At 51.1% G+C, this 15,916-nt stretch overlaps 9 protein-coding genes across 9 annotated transcripts; 7 read left to right on the top strand and 2 right to left on the bottom strand.

Moving 5' to 3' along the window:
- Nucleotides 1-35: 35 nt before the first annotated feature.
- Nucleotides 36-1,781, top strand: CC84DRAFT_1172271 (general substrate transporter; the record flags this gene model as incomplete). The annotated part of the gene is made up of 4 exons (XM_018179972.1): nucleotides 36-231; nucleotides 278-834; nucleotides 897-1,556; nucleotides 1,605-1,781. 4 exons carry the CDS (start codon nucleotides 36-38, stop codon nucleotides 1,779-1,781), a joined length of 1,590 nt encoding a protein of 529 aa, XP_018040110.1.
- A 222-nt stretch (nucleotides 1,782-2,003) lies between these two features.
- Nucleotides 2,004-2,573, top strand: CC84DRAFT_1235608 (uncharacterized protein; the record flags this gene model as incomplete). The annotated part of the gene is made up of 2 exons (XM_018183853.1): nucleotides 2,004-2,019; nucleotides 2,084-2,573. 2 exons carry the CDS (start codon nucleotides 2,004-2,006, stop codon nucleotides 2,413-2,415), a joined length of 348 nt encoding a protein of 115 aa, XP_018040111.1. The 3' UTR covers nucleotides 2,416-2,573.
- A 556-nt stretch (nucleotides 2,574-3,129) lies between these two features.
- On the top strand, nucleotides 3,130-3,605 carry CC84DRAFT_1255720 (uncharacterized protein; the record flags this gene model as incomplete). Its single annotated transcript, XM_018184561.1, has 2 exons — nucleotides 3,130-3,267; nucleotides 3,323-3,605. The coding sequence occupies exons 1-2, from the start codon at nucleotides 3,203-3,205 to the stop codon at nucleotides 3,603-3,605; spliced, it is 348 nt and encodes a 115-aa protein (XP_018040112.1). The 5' UTR covers nucleotides 3,130-3,202.
- Nucleotides 3,606-4,793: 1,188 nt separating this feature from the next.
- CC84DRAFT_1073852 (uncharacterized protein) lies at nucleotides 4,794-5,588 on the top strand (the record flags this gene model as incomplete). Its single annotated transcript, XM_018173691.1, has 1 exon — nucleotides 4,794-5,588. A coding segment is annotated over one exon (795 nt), but the record flags the coding sequence as incomplete, so codon positions are not given.
- A 925-nt stretch (nucleotides 5,589-6,513) lies between these two features.
- Nucleotides 6,514-7,810, bottom strand: CC84DRAFT_1160836 (uncharacterized protein). The gene is made up of 3 exons (XM_018177592.1): nucleotides 7,254-7,810; nucleotides 6,814-7,170; nucleotides 6,514-6,747 (listed from the first exon to the last, which is right to left on the bottom strand). The coding sequence occupies exons 1-3, from the start codon at nucleotides 7,616-7,618 to the stop codon at nucleotides 6,558-6,560; spliced, it is 912 nt and encodes a 303-aa protein (XP_018040114.1). The 5' UTR covers nucleotides 7,619-7,810; the 3' UTR covers nucleotides 6,514-6,557.
- Nucleotides 7,811-8,088: 278 nt separating this feature from the next.
- CC84DRAFT_1235612 (methionine permease) lies at nucleotides 8,089-9,997 on the bottom strand (the record flags this gene model as incomplete). The annotated part of the gene is made up of 4 exons (XM_018183854.1): nucleotides 8,089-8,316; nucleotides 8,364-8,761; nucleotides 8,809-9,518; nucleotides 9,619-9,997. The coding sequence occupies 4 exons, from the start codon at nucleotides 9,995-9,997 to the stop codon at nucleotides 8,181-8,183; spliced, it is 1,623 nt and encodes a 540-aa protein (XP_018040115.1). The 3' UTR covers nucleotides 8,089-8,180.
- A 1,099-nt stretch (nucleotides 9,998-11,096) lies between these two features.
- CC84DRAFT_1255722 (DUF1295-domain-containing protein) lies at nucleotides 11,097-12,266 on the top strand (the record flags this gene model as incomplete). The annotated part of the gene is made up of 2 exons (XM_018184562.1): nucleotides 11,097-11,893; nucleotides 11,942-12,266. 2 exons carry the CDS (start codon nucleotides 11,097-11,099, stop codon nucleotides 12,264-12,266), a joined length of 1,122 nt encoding a protein of 373 aa, XP_018040116.1.
- A 495-nt stretch (nucleotides 12,267-12,761) lies between these two features.
- Nucleotides 12,762-13,918, top strand: CC84DRAFT_1160837 (glutathione S-transferase). Its single transcript, XM_018177593.1, has 2 exons — nucleotides 12,762-12,885; nucleotides 12,942-13,918. Exon 2 carries the CDS (start codon nucleotides 13,195-13,197, stop codon nucleotides 13,849-13,851), a length of 657 nt encoding a protein of 218 aa, XP_018040117.1. The 5' UTR covers nucleotides 12,762-12,885; nucleotides 12,942-13,194; the 3' UTR covers nucleotides 13,852-13,918.
- Nucleotides 13,919-14,906: 988 nt separating this feature from the next.
- On the top strand, nucleotides 14,907-15,466 carry CC84DRAFT_1213148 (uncharacterized protein; the record flags this gene model as incomplete). The annotated part of the gene is made up of 2 exons (XM_018182507.1): nucleotides 14,907-15,092; nucleotides 15,194-15,466. 2 exons carry the CDS (start codon nucleotides 14,907-14,909, stop codon nucleotides 15,464-15,466), a joined length of 459 nt encoding a protein of 152 aa, XP_018040118.1.
- Between the last annotated feature and the right edge of the window lie 450 nt (nucleotides 15,467-15,916).

Consider the following 15,916-nt stretch of genomic DNA (forward strand, 5'->3'; position numbering starts at 1 on the left):
CCTTTCTGTTTGCGTCTCTTGCCTTGACTTGCAATATGGGTGGACCAACAGGCATTGTTTCCGAGAGCGGAGGCGCCGCGTACAAAACCTTGAGGAATAATGTCGCTTCGAGCTGGATTAGAGACCCTGGTCTTCGACGACTGAACATCGGCATTGGGTTGATGTTTTCCTCTGCCGCGGCCAACGGGTTTGATGGAAGCCTGATGAACGGACTGTTAGCTATCCCGCAATGTCAGTACAGCGTTGAATGATTGTTTCATCCAGTAACATTGCGCAGTCAATGAGGATCTAGGATCCATATCAACAAGTATTCTCGGCCTCATCATTGCCGGTATCAGCCTTGGTGGTCTCCCCTCTTTCATCCCAGCCTCGTATGTCTCCGACATGATCGGCCGCCGGTACACCGTCGCTATCGGGTCTACCATCATGCTCGTAGCGTCCATCATCCAGGCTGCAACGAAGGGCCCCTGGGCTATACTTGGCACCCGAATCATGCTCGGGATAGGTCTCGGGTTCTCGCAGACTGCAGCACCTCCTCTGACCACGGAAATTGCGCACCCAAAGCATCGCGGCCAGATTACCGCGCTCTTTCAGGCTGCCTGGTACTGGGGTGCTATTCTCTCTGCATGCATTACTCTTGGCACCCTGTTTGTGCCGAGTAGCTGGAGCTGGAGGGCGCCTTGTCTTTTGCAAGGGTTCTTCCCTGGACTACAGTTGCTTGGTTTATTAGTTATCCCAGAGTCGCCCAGATGGCTGGTGTCGAAGGGCAGGGACGATGAAGCTTTGAACATGCTTGCAAGATATCATGCCAATGGTGATGTCAACGATGAGTTGGTAAGATCTCCCCCCCAGGCATGCCATCAGCACCCTAAGAGACAATTGCTGATACGACGCAGGTCCTCTTTGAATTCAGCGAAATCCGCGAAGCCATCTCCCATGAGCGCTCAGTGGCCAAAACCACCGGTTTTCTTTCTTTTTTCGAGACGCGTGGAAACCGCCACCGCCTCCTCATCTGCCTTCTTGTGGGCTTCATGATCCAGTGGGCAGGAAATGGCATAGTTTCCTACTACCTGGCCCCAATCCTAGAATCCGTAGGCGTCACATCCGCCGTCTCCCAAGCCGCCATCAACGTCGGCCTGCAGGTCTGGAACGCGCTCCTCGCAGCCGCCGGCGCCGTCGCCGCTGAAAGATACGGACGACGCCCGTTGTGGATGATCTCTGCGTGTGGCATGCTTGTCTCCTTCATCTTCGTAACCGCTCTGTCGGCGGTGTTCGCAGAGCGGGGCATCAAAGCAGCAGGCTCGGCAGTGGTAGCCTTCCTCTTCATCTTCTTCGGATTCTACGACATCGCCTTCACCCCGCTTTCAGTCGCATACATTGTGGAGATCCTGCCGTTCCGGCTGCGCTCGAAGGGTTTGTCGATCAATCTGACGGTGGTTTTTGGCGCAGGGTTCTTCAATCAGTATGTCAATCCCGTGGCGCTGGGTGCGATACAGTGGAGGTTTTACTTTGTCTATATTGGCACGTTGACGGGGATGATTATTATTATATACTTCGTAAGTTTTGGAGGTCTCTGAAGAGTTGTCGTGCTAATTGCAATGCAGCTGTTTCCCGAAACGAAGGGTCGCACGCTCGAAGAGATTGCTGTCGTCTTTGATGGCGAGGCTGCGGATCCGGAGGTGCATCGCCGTGTGTCAGTGGGCATGGAGGTCAAGGGCGATCCTGGTCACATGACGGAGAAGCACAGGGAACATGCCAGGCAAGGTCCACAGGTTGCTTGAAAAGTGAAGACGGATGGAGTTGATTCTGGCGGCTGTATGTAGTTAACAAAAAGAAGCGTCTGTCGCGCTGTGACCTCACCGTTTTTGCACAGCACGGTGGACTCTGCCTTTAGGAACTCTCGGTTGCACCGTCACGATCTCCACTCACTCTATATAACGCTCATAGAGAACCACTTCACTCACCCGAATCGAAACATTTGCAAACACCTGCAGGACACCACCATGTCTTCCAATTCCAGTAAGCCCGCATCTGCTTTCTCACGCTTCGCGACAAATCCACTAATCACCTCGCCCCCTTTCAGACGTCCCCAACGAGCTCGCGCAGCTCCGCACGGCGAATGAGTCATTTGGCGCCGAATACCAGCGCGTCCGATCCGAGAACCAAACGCTGCGCGCCGAGCTGAAGGTGAAGGACGACATTATCAAAGCAAGGGACGCCACCACCAAGGAGAAAGACGTGCAGATGCAGACGAAGAACGCGCTGATCAAGAACAAAGACGAGCAGATTGAGAAGCTGGAGAAGATGGAGAAGACGTATGCGAAGATGGAGGGGGAGGTTGAGAAACATCGCAAGACGGTGGATGAGAAGATGGAGGAGTTGGAGAAAGTGTTTGAGCAGCTGGATGGAGAATAGGGGGGCATGTGGTGGGCATAATGAGGTATACGGGTATAAGTTTGAGAGGTGAACCGTCAAGGCATACTTCCGGTGTGAGCGTGGTAATTACGTATAGCGATACGGCAGGAATTCTGGTAGGCTATTGCCGATAGCGGGACAACACATAGCATTTAGAGGTGAGCGTATGCATGAGATATCTGAGTATGAGTGTGGACAGTAATATGGAATTCGTGCAGTGGTTTTAGGTATAAGCGTGGCATGACCCGAATAGCCATACAGCACAGGTCAGGTACTAACATTGCTCATCCGGGTACGACACACCTCATGGAAAGTAGAGCATGCACGATGACCGGCGATGTAGGTGAAAATGTGACTGGCCACGGCGTGGCTCGCGAATCCAGAATGCGCGGTCGCGCTTGGAGGCTCATCGGCGCGAGTGCTATAATTCGAAGGCTGAGATCAAGAAGCGCATAGCGTGAAGCTAAAGCAAAGAAGATTGCAGACGGGCGCTGTGACGTTTGAGGAGTTCTACTATCCGCATCATGACCGTACTCGACGGAACATCTGCCAGAGGCTTGGCTGAAGAATTGGCATTGCGGTTTGCTTGAATGCATGTCTGCACGGGCTGTCTGGATGTCTCCCATCACACATCATCGCAGATTTGGTAGCTGTCACAGTCGAGGCTTGAAGTTTTCTGACTAGTGTTACTCCAGGATTCTGGAAATTTGATTGCCTGGTCTGGGGTAACACGCCTTATTCAGAATCCAGCACGCGCGGTGACAATTATGAGAGTTTCATTGAAAACATGAACGAATTCGCTCATTATTCCAGACTCCGTCGACAGTGTGTGGGTGTACGCGGGAGATCAAGGTAAGTCTTTCTGTATCTCCATTCGAGTCCTCGAGCTGACCCAGTGCTCACGTAGGCCCCACGATGAGCAAGTGCGAGAGCAGCTTTTCAGGATCCTATATGCCTCTTCCAACTCAGCTAACACGTCCATCGAAATCATGCCATTTAAGGAATACTGGGACCACAACTCCAGCTTCCAGCTTGCAAGAGCGTACTACGAGCTCCAGAAAGAATATCTCTACCCGTCGACGGACACTGAGACGGCGAATTTCACCACCAAAGCACATGAAGAAAATGATGGCGAAGCATCGGCGTCGTCGGATCAGCGTAATGTATCGTGGTTCCTGCCTTCATACTGAGTCCGAGAAAGAATGCATGTATGTCCACGCGACGAGATGCGTGTCGTTTGCGTATCGTTCAGGCCTGTCGTAGACCTTGGTCAGCAGCTCTTTAAGATTTCCCAACAGCAGCTGGTGCGTGCCACTCAGGTGGGCTACGACTTTCGAAGCGGTGGGGCTGCATAGTTCACCGGTCGGGCGACAGGAGACGATCTTGTCGATGATGCTGAATGAGGCTACGGTAAGTCATGAGGGAGGTTCGCTTTCCGCTTCACGTGGCCTTCCGCTTTTGACTTTAGCGCCAGAATCATCGTCCAACGGGAAGTTACGGAGAGCATCCGCCCTGCCGTTGTTGCTCTTCATCATCTTCAACATTTCTAAACCTCTTCAAAAACTCGAAGTTCATCTTGCAAGGAGTCGCAGGCGTCATTGTTTCGGTCAACACTCGTTAAAATACCCGACTTATCCTTCCGTGCGGCCGATCGCTCCCGCGTCGTGACGAAGTGTGGCTGCCGTGATCACCCGAAACATTCAAATTTTCCAACTCACACGCGATCACATCAACATGGATTCCGGCGTCAGCAGCGCAGAAAGCGCTTTGAGGAGTTTGTTATGAGTGTTTAAGCTGAACACAAGAATACTTCCCAACGTAAGTAAGATGTTTCTGTTCAAGTCTGAGCAGTTGTGACGTTCCTGTCCGTTCCGCTTTTCTCGCTTGCCGAGCTTTCTCCGTACCTCCGTGCGGTGACACAGAGCTTCTATCATTATCAACTTTCGAAGGTCATGGCCGACGAATCGGTCTTTTATTCGAGAGTGTGATCAGACCGCAACCAAAAGAACATCCTCGCTAAGATATACTGCGGCCTTCTTTCCTAATGCAACATCTGCCCCATCCCGGACTCTTTGGCCAACATGCCTATTCATCCGCGTCCCTCACTTTGGTTCTCTCAAAGACTGAATATTTACTAAGCTCTCGACTTGTGCGCTATAGGCATGCTCATAGAGCTTTACTTTAGCGTCTGATGCGAAGAAGCGACGCTTGCTTTTACACCAAAGGCACCTGCTGGTCTGGTCACCCTCTGCGGCAGGCTCGCCACCATGAAAAGAAAGAGGTCTCAAAGTCTGGCAGCTGCGTGCCCCTCCCCCAAAATCGCGAAACATGGCAAGAGTCGCCAGCCACAAGGCAGCGAAAGGTCTGAATCTGAGCCGTGTCCACTCCTGCGCGTTGTTGAACAGTACGGCCTTTTGGTATCCATCGTCTCGAATCTTACACCTGAAGACTTGTTCTCCTTAGCAGCGGCATCCAAATCTATATACAAAGCAATATTCTCCGGTAAAGCGAGTATGCCCAATATACTCAGCAAGATGCCTTGCGCTGGCAGAGGCCTTCATATCCGACGTATCAACCATGTCAGATCGCCTGTCACCTTACGCCCTCGGTGCCTTGGCTTTGACATTTGCGGAGCCATGAGGGGAACCGTTGAAACACATCCTTGCGTCAAGTGCCAGTTGAATACCTGTGACGAATGTCGCATACACTGCGTATTCAATAGCACCGTTGAGCCCGAGGAAGAGCCAGACGAGCTGCCCACGTATAGCGGTTTCGTCCTTCTTTCTCCCCACGACATGGGCATTCTGACACCCGCGCACCTCATGTTGCCCGGCGAAAACCCAAAAACTCTGGTCCCATACCATGATAAAGGCTTCCTCGATTCTCCATGGATAACCACTGAATTCGTTAACCCCGAATCAGTCGATGAAATTCTCGATTTTGATCTTGCACGAGGTCCTCTACGGCTAGCGAATGACTCCAACGCTCGTCACCCATCGTCTATTATTAAGGCTTTCTGGCATTATACAGAGGAACGAAAGCTGAAAATGTGTGACGACTGTCGAGAAGTGCAGCAAGTGGGCGACTTTCACCCCCAGCAGCACAAGTGTGCGTGCACACTTCGAGAACACGTCCTCGGGCAATGGACATGCGTGGAGTGTTTCCAGAAAGAGTGCTTGCATATATCTGGCATCACCAGAGCTCAATTTTATTTCAAATATCCGGAACTAGCGGCCGGACTGGGGGTCGGAAGCAGCTCCCACCTCCGCTGCACCTGTGGCAAGATCCTTGACGGACGGAATCAAACCGGATTTGGGCGACAAGTTTGCCTTTGGTGCAATGGTCTCTTGGCTCACGAGGAAGGGATTGATGATCAGGAATCTGCCTCCGTGCAAGAGTAGCGACGTGTCCACATCTGTTGAAATCTGAGTCTCGAAGACTTGGACAGGAAGATTCCTGGCCAGATCGTGAATTTTTCAAACAGGACTTTTCGAACTATGACGGTAGCGGGATGACCTGCTCAATACTGCAAGCCAGGATTAACGGTTACAATGTTCTCACAGGGTTCTATGGCGTTCTCAGTTTATACCCACAGTCGGTTGTTTTCATTGATAAAAAGGGTCTCTACTTTATCTATTGTACTACCACCTGTTTCTCTTCTTTCGATACACATCAGTTCGTTTTCAGATACCTCTGTACTATTATGTGTTCAAAAGGCTCGCGACAGAGAAGACGAAAAATGGCTTAAAGAGCCGGACTAACTCAAAATCGTTTTGCTTTGCATCTTCGGTTGTTCGCGTGTACAAGTTCTCGCCTTCGTGACCAGGGTTGATTCACTCGTGGAAGTTCTTGGCTTTTCTTCTCACCCACGACTAGGTGGGGCACCTGCATGCACACCATCCAGTAGCTTACAAGCACAGTGGATCTCTTACATGTTTAGTACGAAATTCCTGACTGCGGCTTGTACCGCACAACACGCAGCTGCTACTACTCGCCACAGCTGACTCGCTCACAAAATTACAGGCCTAGCTTAGTCCAGCATCACATATGGGTCTACACTCCACAGATTAAATTACGACTACTTCTGGAGATACTACCAAAACATTCAAAGCATGCAATTTGTGCTGTGTACCGACGCAGGCCTACTCCAACGTATCATCCTCATGGAACACCAAACACCGCACCTCAATACTCTCCCTCCCCTCCTTGTCCTCCGTCCCCGGGATCTCAAACGCCGTATGCGGCACTCTACGCGCCCTTCCATCAAGCTTGGAGTCGAAGCACTTGATCAGTATAACCTCCTCGGGTCCAAGCCCAGACTTGTAGTACCACCTGCATTCACTCATCAGCATCCTATTCCACTAGCCACAAAGTCGCAGGTACAAGGAGCAAACTCACCGATGCCCAGCATCGTACTTCACCGCATACGTCTCCCCCTCCCGGTTCGGATAAATCAGCTTCGTTACCACCAGTCCCTCGTCGCTGACGCTATTCGCCTCCGCGACGGCGAGCGGGTCCCGCTGCACGGGTTTGATGGGGCGCCACACGTTGATGATCTGGACGCGGTGTTTCAGAAGGTGCTCTGCGTCAGCAGGGAGGTGGAAGGGGACGCGGGACTTGGCGGCGGCGTAGGACTGGTCGATGTGCACGCGTTGGACAGGGCCGCGGAGTTTGCGATCCGGGGTTATGGTTTCACGGTTGGGGGGCTGCCGGCGGATGGTGTGGTCGAAGATATGTATGCGGGAGGCGCCGGTGCTAGTGTCGCGTTATTAGCTGCCCGATTTCGGATGGTAGTACGAGTTGCAGTGTCCGAGGGGATGAGTGAGAAGAGTACTCACGCGTCCTTTAACAACTGCTCTGTCTCCGGATAATACTCCGCCTTGATCTTCTCATCGTCTAAGAAGTCCTTCTCCTTGCTCACGTGCTTGTAGAACTGGAATCCGTTCTTGTCCAGCGAGAACTGGTCTTCCTTCCCGCGAACATCTCGAACGGTGACGTTGTGCGATTCAGGCTCCCGGTGGTATGTCTCTGGTTTATCGACGTAAGTCGGATGTGGTGGCGAGCCGTCGGCGTTAGGCCTAAAGTAGTGCAGCACGGTGTCTACATCCTGCGGCCTGCTCGCCGAGCTTGCTGTGGGTTTGTTGATGATCTGGTGTGCAAAAGAGGGCGTGGACTGGGCGTGTTGGACGGCGGCGGTGGCCATGGTGTGTGTGATGAATTCAGTATCTCAAGATGCACGTGGTATGGATGCGGTATATTGATGTACTGAAAAAAGAAAAGTGTAGATGCTGCTCGTATTGTTCCATGAGTGTTTATATCTTCGGGCGATGTCGCGGTTCTGACGTGGAACACTGCACAATATGTAAGCTTCCGAGGTATTCTGACGCTCCCCGCAAGCACGCAATCTGTTGGACGAATAGGTGATTGTATTTCAAAGCTCCACCGCAGCCGTCGGTGAAAACGATAGGCTCATACTACATGTTGTGTGGATATTTATCGATAATGCGCATCAGATGGTGCGGTTGCTGATAAATTGTTGCGGTGCAGGTAGTATCGTGATAGGAGACGAGCGGTTTCGTGAGAACACGCAATCCTCGGTAGCTAGAGTGTACACTAACAGAATGAGACGTTTATGATCCTAATGATTGCTAATCAAGGGTCTATGTCAATCAAGCGCAATTCCAGCGGTGTGATGCTCGCTAAGATGTGATGCTGCAACGAAAGATACTATGGAATCGCGCTACGATGCTTGCAACATTGCTGATCTATTTCGGCACGTGTATGAGTGTGGTGACGCTCGTTCCGTCCGCCAGAACGCTCGTTTCTTCCTCCAGCCTGTACCCTTTCCATTTAGGGATAAGCACAGTCCACACGTACCAGTAGACAACTCCAGACAGAATGCTATTGACTTATTAGTGGTGTGTTGGGAAGAATAGGGAAGAACTCACATGCTAACACCAACAACTGCGTATGTAGCATACCAAATTCCACCAGTGGGCTTCTCTTTTGGGGGAAAGAAAGGTGCGGCCAGCAATGCTAAAGAGAGTATAATCCTGAATACAGGAGCGATTTTCCAGGCTCTGAATGGTCGCTTGAGGTCTGGACGTTTCTGTCGTAAGTACAATAGCCCGATAGAGAGCGCCAGTGCGAATATGGTTCCTGGGTAGCCCTCCACTTCTAGTATGAACGAATAGACTTCATTGGAAGGAGGCAGTGCAATCACCAAGAGCGAAGGAATGTAGTGCACTATGAGAGCACCCATGGGCGCATTGAAGGGTTCGGTGGATGCGAGAATATTTGAAAAAGGGAGGAAGCCTTGTCGTGCGATTTCCTGGTTCAGTCGAGCCTGGGAAATGTTAGCTCAGCACGATGTTCAGGGTGCCGTTTACGCACCAAAGCAAATGTCACCACCATGACATTGCCGGCCCCCGACAGTGCTACAGCGAGCGGGAGCACTGTCTTGCCCCAACTTGGCCCGAAACTCTTCTCAAAAAACAATGCTGCGATGAGCTCTTTGCTCTGTCTGATCTCTTCTAGAGGGACAACCGTGAAGTACGCGATGTTGACGAGCAGATACAGGATGCAGGCGGTGGCTAGCGAAGTGATAGAGACCGATTTAAGTGTTCGAATCGGGTTCTTGACTTCATTGAGGACGTTGTTGATGTTTCCAAGCCCAGCGTACGAGTAGAACACCTTGAAAAGCGAGGTAGCGATGATTCCCCAGTCCCAATTTGTGTCTTCCCACAGTTGATCTCCAGTCGGGAAATGACTTTTGGTGCCGTCAGTGTTGCGCTCCCGGAAAGCGACAACGAACAGTCCAGCCAAAACCATGAATATAACCAGCCCTACTTTGATCCAACCTAGAACGTTTTGTATCCATATTCCAGTGCGAAGGAAGCATCCGTGAACGATTGTAATCGCAGTAAGCAGACCCACGGCAAGGGACTTGCGTCGAAAATCTGTCGCCTCAATATCGAATGCGAAGAGGGAATACTGCGCGAATATTATGCAGTTGCTTGCCGTGAAGCCCAGCAGTACCGCTTGCACAGCGACTAGGGTGGATGCAAGAAATCTGGGTTTACGGTATGTAAACTCGAGATAGACTGAAAGAGTGTCAGTCATGCCAAGCCGTCAAGCGTTACAGTGGGATATGGTTGACACGACAGGAAGAAATGCGGGTTTGGTTTCAGTTTTGAGACTGACCTTTTTCACCACCTGAGCGAGGCAGCATGCATCCATACTCCAGCGTCACAGCCAAGGAACAAGCCGCAATAATGGCACCCAGAACCCATAGAGACAAACTGAGCCCTACACTTCCGACCGACTTGACGATAACTCCCGGTGTCGCAAATATCCCGCTTCCGATAACTCGAGAGATGACTATGATATAGGCACTTGGCCAACTGATGGTTCGCCCTAATGTCGAGGTTTCCGGGAGGACATCGTCTTCGATAGTACGCGTTGTACCATGCGCGATCGATCCATAAGATTCTTCATCGCTGTCGTTCAGCGTCTTTGAGCTTCCAGTAAATGAAGGAGAGCGTTCAAGCAAAGGGCGGTCTTCCAGTACGTCGGTGGCCATGTTCCCTTTTAATTATGTTTCAGAGAAGACGAAGCAAATTAAAAAATCAACAAGTTCCGTTGGGTAAGTCAAAGCAGAATCCAGAGAGTTTCGGAAGAATGGCTTACCACCACAGCCACTGTGGTGTCTCCTTGCTCTACGCACATGTCGAGCGTATTTGGGAGAGTTGTCAGCAAGCCGTCGCATCATCCGGAATACGTATGTCGCGGTTGTAGGATGGTGATAACAGTAAGACCTGTGCAGGTGCCTGACGTCGTTGATTGGCGCCCTGGCTGCCCGTGATACATTGGCCCGCAGCACGTCATTCTTAGGATCGTTGACGCATATATCGACCACATGAAGAGGCCACACTGGCAATGTGTTGTAGATCGCGGTGTCTCTATCGAGCTCATGTAGCTGGATTTGCCAATATCAAACACTTTGCGAGGTTTCGAAGTCGTCAGAGCACCAGGGGTCAAGTACAATCACGTGATTTGTGCCGGCTACCTAAGTAGGTCTTCAGCATCTCAACTTTACATAGATTTTACATATATCTGAATAAAAAAATTCTAATGCGCGACCTCTAACCCCCGTAAGATACAGTATCACGGCCCGCTTCGTATCATAGGACAAGAGACATTACCAAGGTACTGGTAGTTTGAGAAGGTGGCGTCCTTCTCCCAAGGGTTACTCTGCCATTGCATGGAAGCCCACACATGATAAAACCACATACCGTCTAAGCAAGGAGTTCTTTCCCGGATTGCTTGCAGGGCAATAGCACACGCGACCTCCGAGCAAGCACGTTTCTGGATACAGCAGAACGTTAACGTGATATCTGTCAAGTAGAACAATACTTGAGCCATTAGTCTATCACAAACCGACGTTCGACCATCTTCTGGAAGTTGGGTAATACGCAGCATGTGAATGGCCTCTATTTACGTACCATACTTGTATGGCAGGATTAAGCGAGTAGATGAATATCCGGGGTAAGTGGGGCCGCGTCGATCCACCAAGTTGCATCATGCGTCAAGTGCGGGGAAGCCCAGCTACAGTTCCTTAAAGCCTCTCACATGTCGAATGCTGGCGCGACACAAGTTACTTTCTCCTTCCGACCTCCACAATGTCTTCCGGATGGTTTAGCAAAGGCAGCGAGCCTGCACGCTCGCCGGACGTACAGATTCGGATCGCGGATCGCGAGCCAAACAACTTCTATTTACCTAGCTCTAACAAGAGCACGCTACCACACGCGCCGCCAGCGGCAACCGTGGACCACACACATTCGCTCAATCATGTGCAGAATGCCTCGCTTTTCGATGTTGGCATCTTGAGAGATACGCTGGCACCGAGTCTGGGACTGCATTCAGGATTAGCTATAATTGCATGGGGTGCTGCAAACTACACAGGACGCGTTGAAGCAAAGGACTGGCTGTGGCCCAGCGGACAGGTTGTCAATGCTTGGTGGTCTGCCGTCGGACGTCGCCTGTACCAGGGACTCACGTTGTCGCAAGCTTTGCATCGCCTCTCGTGGCATGAGCGACTCGTGTTGACTGGCGTCACACTATGGGGCGGCAGGCTATTCTACCGCATCGCACGTCGATCGATCCAACGAGGAGAAGATGACCCTAGATACGCTCAAGTCAAGCGTGACCAAGACTTCTGGATCAAGTCACTTTTTACCACGTTCCTCCCCGAGGCTTTCTTCCAAATGCTTATTTCTCTGCCATTCACTGCACCTTTCCGACACGAAGGAGCAGTTCTGATGGGCTACCATCCCATCGTGCAGATGGCTGCCGTGGGCCTCTTCTCCACTGGCTTCGCCATGGAGACGTTGGCTGATTACCAGCTGGATCAGTACAAGGCCGAAGGTGGTACTGGTATCTTGAAAGAAGGCGTATGGAGCATCGTGCGCCACCCGAAGTGAGTCATCTACCAACCCGTCACGACAGAAATTAACTTCTTTCGCAGCTATCTCGGCGATGCTTTCGTCCACCTTTCCTTCATCGTTCTGCTTTACGGTTCTGACATGCTTGCTCCCGTCGAGCTGCTGGGCCCGCTCGCGAACTACGTTTTCCTGCGATACTTTGGCGGCGACGCGCAAAAGGAGACATATCAAACGCGCCGCTACTCCGAATCGCACCCTGCCAAGTTTGCTGAGCTGCAGAAGTTCCGCGAGGAGAAGAATGCGTTTTGGCCGCAGACAAAGGAGCTCACGAACAGGTGGCTTTGGACTGTTGTTGGAGTTGGAGCTGCAACCGTGGCTGTCGAAGAGTTCCTCCGGACTTTCCACTAGATTGTCCTTGGAACTGGATGGATGGATTGTTACCGGGTACTTCGAAGGGTTCTTGTATCTCACTGCTCAGTTATGTCTCTTATGTGCAGATTGTATAAATCTCAATAAGTGAATCAGATCGATATTTCATTTTTGAAATATCCCAGGCGCGTCCTCCTACTGCATGGGCGCTAGAATGCAAGACCCTGCCACAAGCAATTCTAATCGCAACGTTAGAGTCGACTGCCGCACCACCATCACAATGAGGCTTAGACAGCCGCCATTGATTTCTAAGCTGATAGGTGCACACACCGCCTTCGAATATAGGGATATCCTGCCTCAGCTTGTGTGACTGTGTTGAAATGAATTAAGCAATGGGAGGAGCCAGCATGGTATCCGGTGAGCTATTTGTAACCCGCGGAACCAATCCCGCGATCCGGGGCGGGAAGTCCGCGGCCCCGGCAAACGGATATACAAATTACCTCCCCTTGAACCCGAGATGGTATGTATGCATCAAAAATCTCCGCGGTGTCTAGCAGATATTCAATGCTTTCGAAAACTACCAGGAACATTTGGTTCCTGCATCGCATGCGGTATTGTCGGCTTGGGGCGGGGCTTTGGCCTCCATGTAAACAACGACGTAATGAGACCTTGCACACCGCTAGCCCAATCCTTTGCTGACACTTGGAACTTTAGTCTTCGCATAGTCGTAAATTCTTACGGCCACGGACGAGTGACTTTTCGCAATGTGTTCTGTACGCCGTTGCATTTGTAAACACCCCACAAGTATTGCAGCACGCTACCTACGTACAGTGGGACGCTAGTCGTATTGCATACACAGGACTCTCATACAAATAGGAATGCACACATCACCCGAATGCTACAGAACCCATTGCATTCCATCTCCTCAGCTATCAACCCTGGAATCTACCCAGCTTCACAATTCACCATGTCTACCCCCAAGATCCACCTCTATGCCCTCACCGGCGCCTGCTCTGTCGCCCCACACATCCTCCTCCACGAGTCCGGCCTCGACTTTACCACAACAATCTATAAGAAAGAGGAGCTCATCAAGAATGGCGGCTACCCCGACGAACTAAAGAAGCTCAACCCCAAAGCCAAGGTCCCCGTTGCCACCTTCGACAATGAGGTCGTCACTGAGAACCCCGCCATCTTCACCTACATCTCGCAGCTCGCGCCGTCGAAGAAATTCTTCGGAAACACGCCCCTAGAGACCGTTCGCGTGTACGAATGGCTCAACTACCTGTCCGGCACGCTGCACAGCGCGGCTTATGGCATGTTCTACCGCCCGCAGAGGTTCGTAGATGTCGAGGATGGGAGCCTTGACAAACATGTGCTGGCCAAGGCGAAAATGACGATTCAGGACATCTACAAATTCATCGATCAGAAGTTAGAGGGGAAGGAGTGGGCGGTTGGTCAGAATTTCACGGCGGTGGATGCGTATCTGTATGTTTTCTATCGGTGGGGTGCGGGGCCGGTGCAATTGGATATGGAGAAGGAATACCCGAATTATGCTAGGATCGCTAAGGCGGTGGAGGAGAGGCCGTCTGCTCAGGCAGTGCTTAAGGCGGAGGGGTTGAACTAGGGTGTGGTGAGAGGTATGCGGTCTATTTAGAGTATCACGATGACTGGCTCGAATAATCTCACGAACCTTTCTATAAAAGTCGTTATCCTCTCTTACCTTGTTGAGCTGACTCGCTCTTTGGGTGCAATCTTCAAGCTCAATCTCTCACCAGGAGCTTTCATCACTCAATCTTACTGTCTTTCTTCACTGCGAGAGTCAAGCCTACGAGGGTTTTGCTATATCAAAGTCCGCACCCAATCGATCTCCAGTACACAAACTTTCTCCCTCAGATTGTCTCGCCAACAGCTCGACCGTGCATGGATCTTGGTATGGGCTCCGCTATGGAGGTGGACTCATCTTCCTCGACAGCCCAACAAGGCATTAATCTCGGTATGGTCTCCACTATGGAAGTGGCTCGGGTGAGTATAGCCCTACTTCAATCGTGAACAGCCGGCGACCTCAGTACTAATGCTGGCTTGATAGCCATCCTTGCCAGTGCGAAGCCGTCTAGAAATAACAAAATGGGCAAGAAATAAGTTTCCCGAAGACTTCGCAGCTCTTCCAGGTGTCATGACGCTTACCTTACGATCACCTGGACAACGGCAGGAGAGGCAATTGCAATGCTCTTAACAAGCTCCAACGACCTTCTCCGTACCTATTTCGTGTCAGCAAACTCAAACAACTCTCGAGCTATGACCGTACCCTGGATGCGTTTGCCTGCATAGGCGATGGGAATCCGACGTTGTAGGGCGAATAGTTTCTCTCTGTCCCACACGTATATATAGGTGGTCTCGGATAATATGCTTCTACTGACCGCGACAACATTGAATGAAAAGTACCATTTCGCAAGATGACGTCTAGTCACTCAAGCTGTCGCTTGATCAAAGCTTTGGTATGCTGGTACTTCCTCGCGCAGGGGGCGTGTACAAGATCAACCACTACGAGAACTTCGAATCCGACTTCCAGGCGGCTTACGCAACGATGAGGAAGAAGAACCGCAGCACAATTCAAAGTCGGAGAAGACCCAACCTCTACCTCCTAGTACTGGTTTGCATCAAGGTGGTCATGAATCGGCTATGTCTCCTAAGGCCGTTGAGATCAAAGCCAAGGGACACGGGAAGATCGGTGCTCCTCAAATACGTGCTTGGCACTTTCTACAGCGTCAGATACCCAATGCTAATGAGCAGTCGCCATCAATGCCCCAGATACGCAAGACAATAGCATGTCGTATCCACCAGTATCCAAGCTCAAGCGCCTTCATCGTAAGATAGATGATGCATAAGACGCACTGTACCAGATCAACAAGCGCCTGAAGATCGAGATCGGAGAGCCTCAGGTCGAGAATTAACGACTGGCGACTGAGAAGAAACTTGAAGGAGAGAGCACCCGGCTCCAAAGCGAGCTGCAAGAAGAGAAGACGAGGCTTAGGGAAGAGTTGGCCATCAAGAAAGGCGCGCGTGCTGATGCGGAGAAGAGGGAAATGATTGCAGCAATTGAAGCCAAGGAAGAAAAGTCTCTGCTGAGGAAGGAGACGGATATCGCGAACCAGCAGTTGGCTGCGAGAGAACGTTTGGAGCTCGAGCTTAGCACCGTGAAGCTGGAGCTTTGGAAACTGAAGAACGCTCACGGCTATTGAGACGCCGTCCACACGTACGTGCATTGGAAAACCCGGACCTTTGGGTTGCTCTAATGAGCAAAAACAAAAAGACCAATTGAGAAAAACCTGCAATTCTCAGCCAGCGAGCGAGTGAGAAATGCGGCTACCCGGCTTTCCAACGGCCTAAGAACACTTAGGGATCATTGTTTATGTTCCCAATAAATAATGAATAATATAATATCTTTCAGACCCACTCAGCCAAGCACAATTCCATTGCCTTGCTCCAATCTTCACCTCTTCACGTGCAGCTCCTTCGCTATCAGGAAGCGCTCCGGTTGCACAACATAGACGATTTTCGCGTCGGCTTCTGACCTTACGCTGTCAACAACAATATCGCGCCAATTGCCATTTTCAAGATACAGCTTTTGCCACGTTGCGTCTCAGTGTTGTCAAGGTAAACTGAGCTCTGAGCTCTTGGAAATGCTCACC

This window comes from Paraphaeosphaeria sporulosa, assembly GCF_001642045.1.
Source record: "Paraphaeosphaeria sporulosa strain AP3s5-JAC2a unplaced genomic scaffold CC84scaffold_2, whole genome shotgun sequence".
Classification (NCBI taxonomy): Eukaryota; Fungi; Ascomycota; class Dothideomycetes; order Pleosporales; family Didymosphaeriaceae; genus Paraphaeosphaeria; species Paraphaeosphaeria sporulosa.

Excerpts from the sequence above, each read along its gene's own strand:
- CC84DRAFT_1160836 (XM_018177592.1), bottom strand. The coding sequence starts at position 7,618 with ATGGCCACCGCCGCCGTCCAACACGCCCAGTCCACGCCCTCTTTTGCA. Across the intron at positions 7,171-7,253 it reads GAGCAGTTGTTAAAGGACGC|CACCGGCGCCTCCCGCATAC; the intron begins GTGAGTACTCTT and ends ACGCGACACTAG. Across the intron at positions 6,748-6,813 it reads AAGTACGATGCTGGGCATCG|GTGGTACTACAAGTCTGGGC; the intron begins GTGAGTTTGCTC and ends GAGTGAATGCAG.
- CC84DRAFT_1160837 (XM_018177593.1), top strand. The coding sequence starts at position 13,195 with ATGTCTACCCCCAAGATCCACCTCTATGCCCTCACCGGCGCCTGCTCT.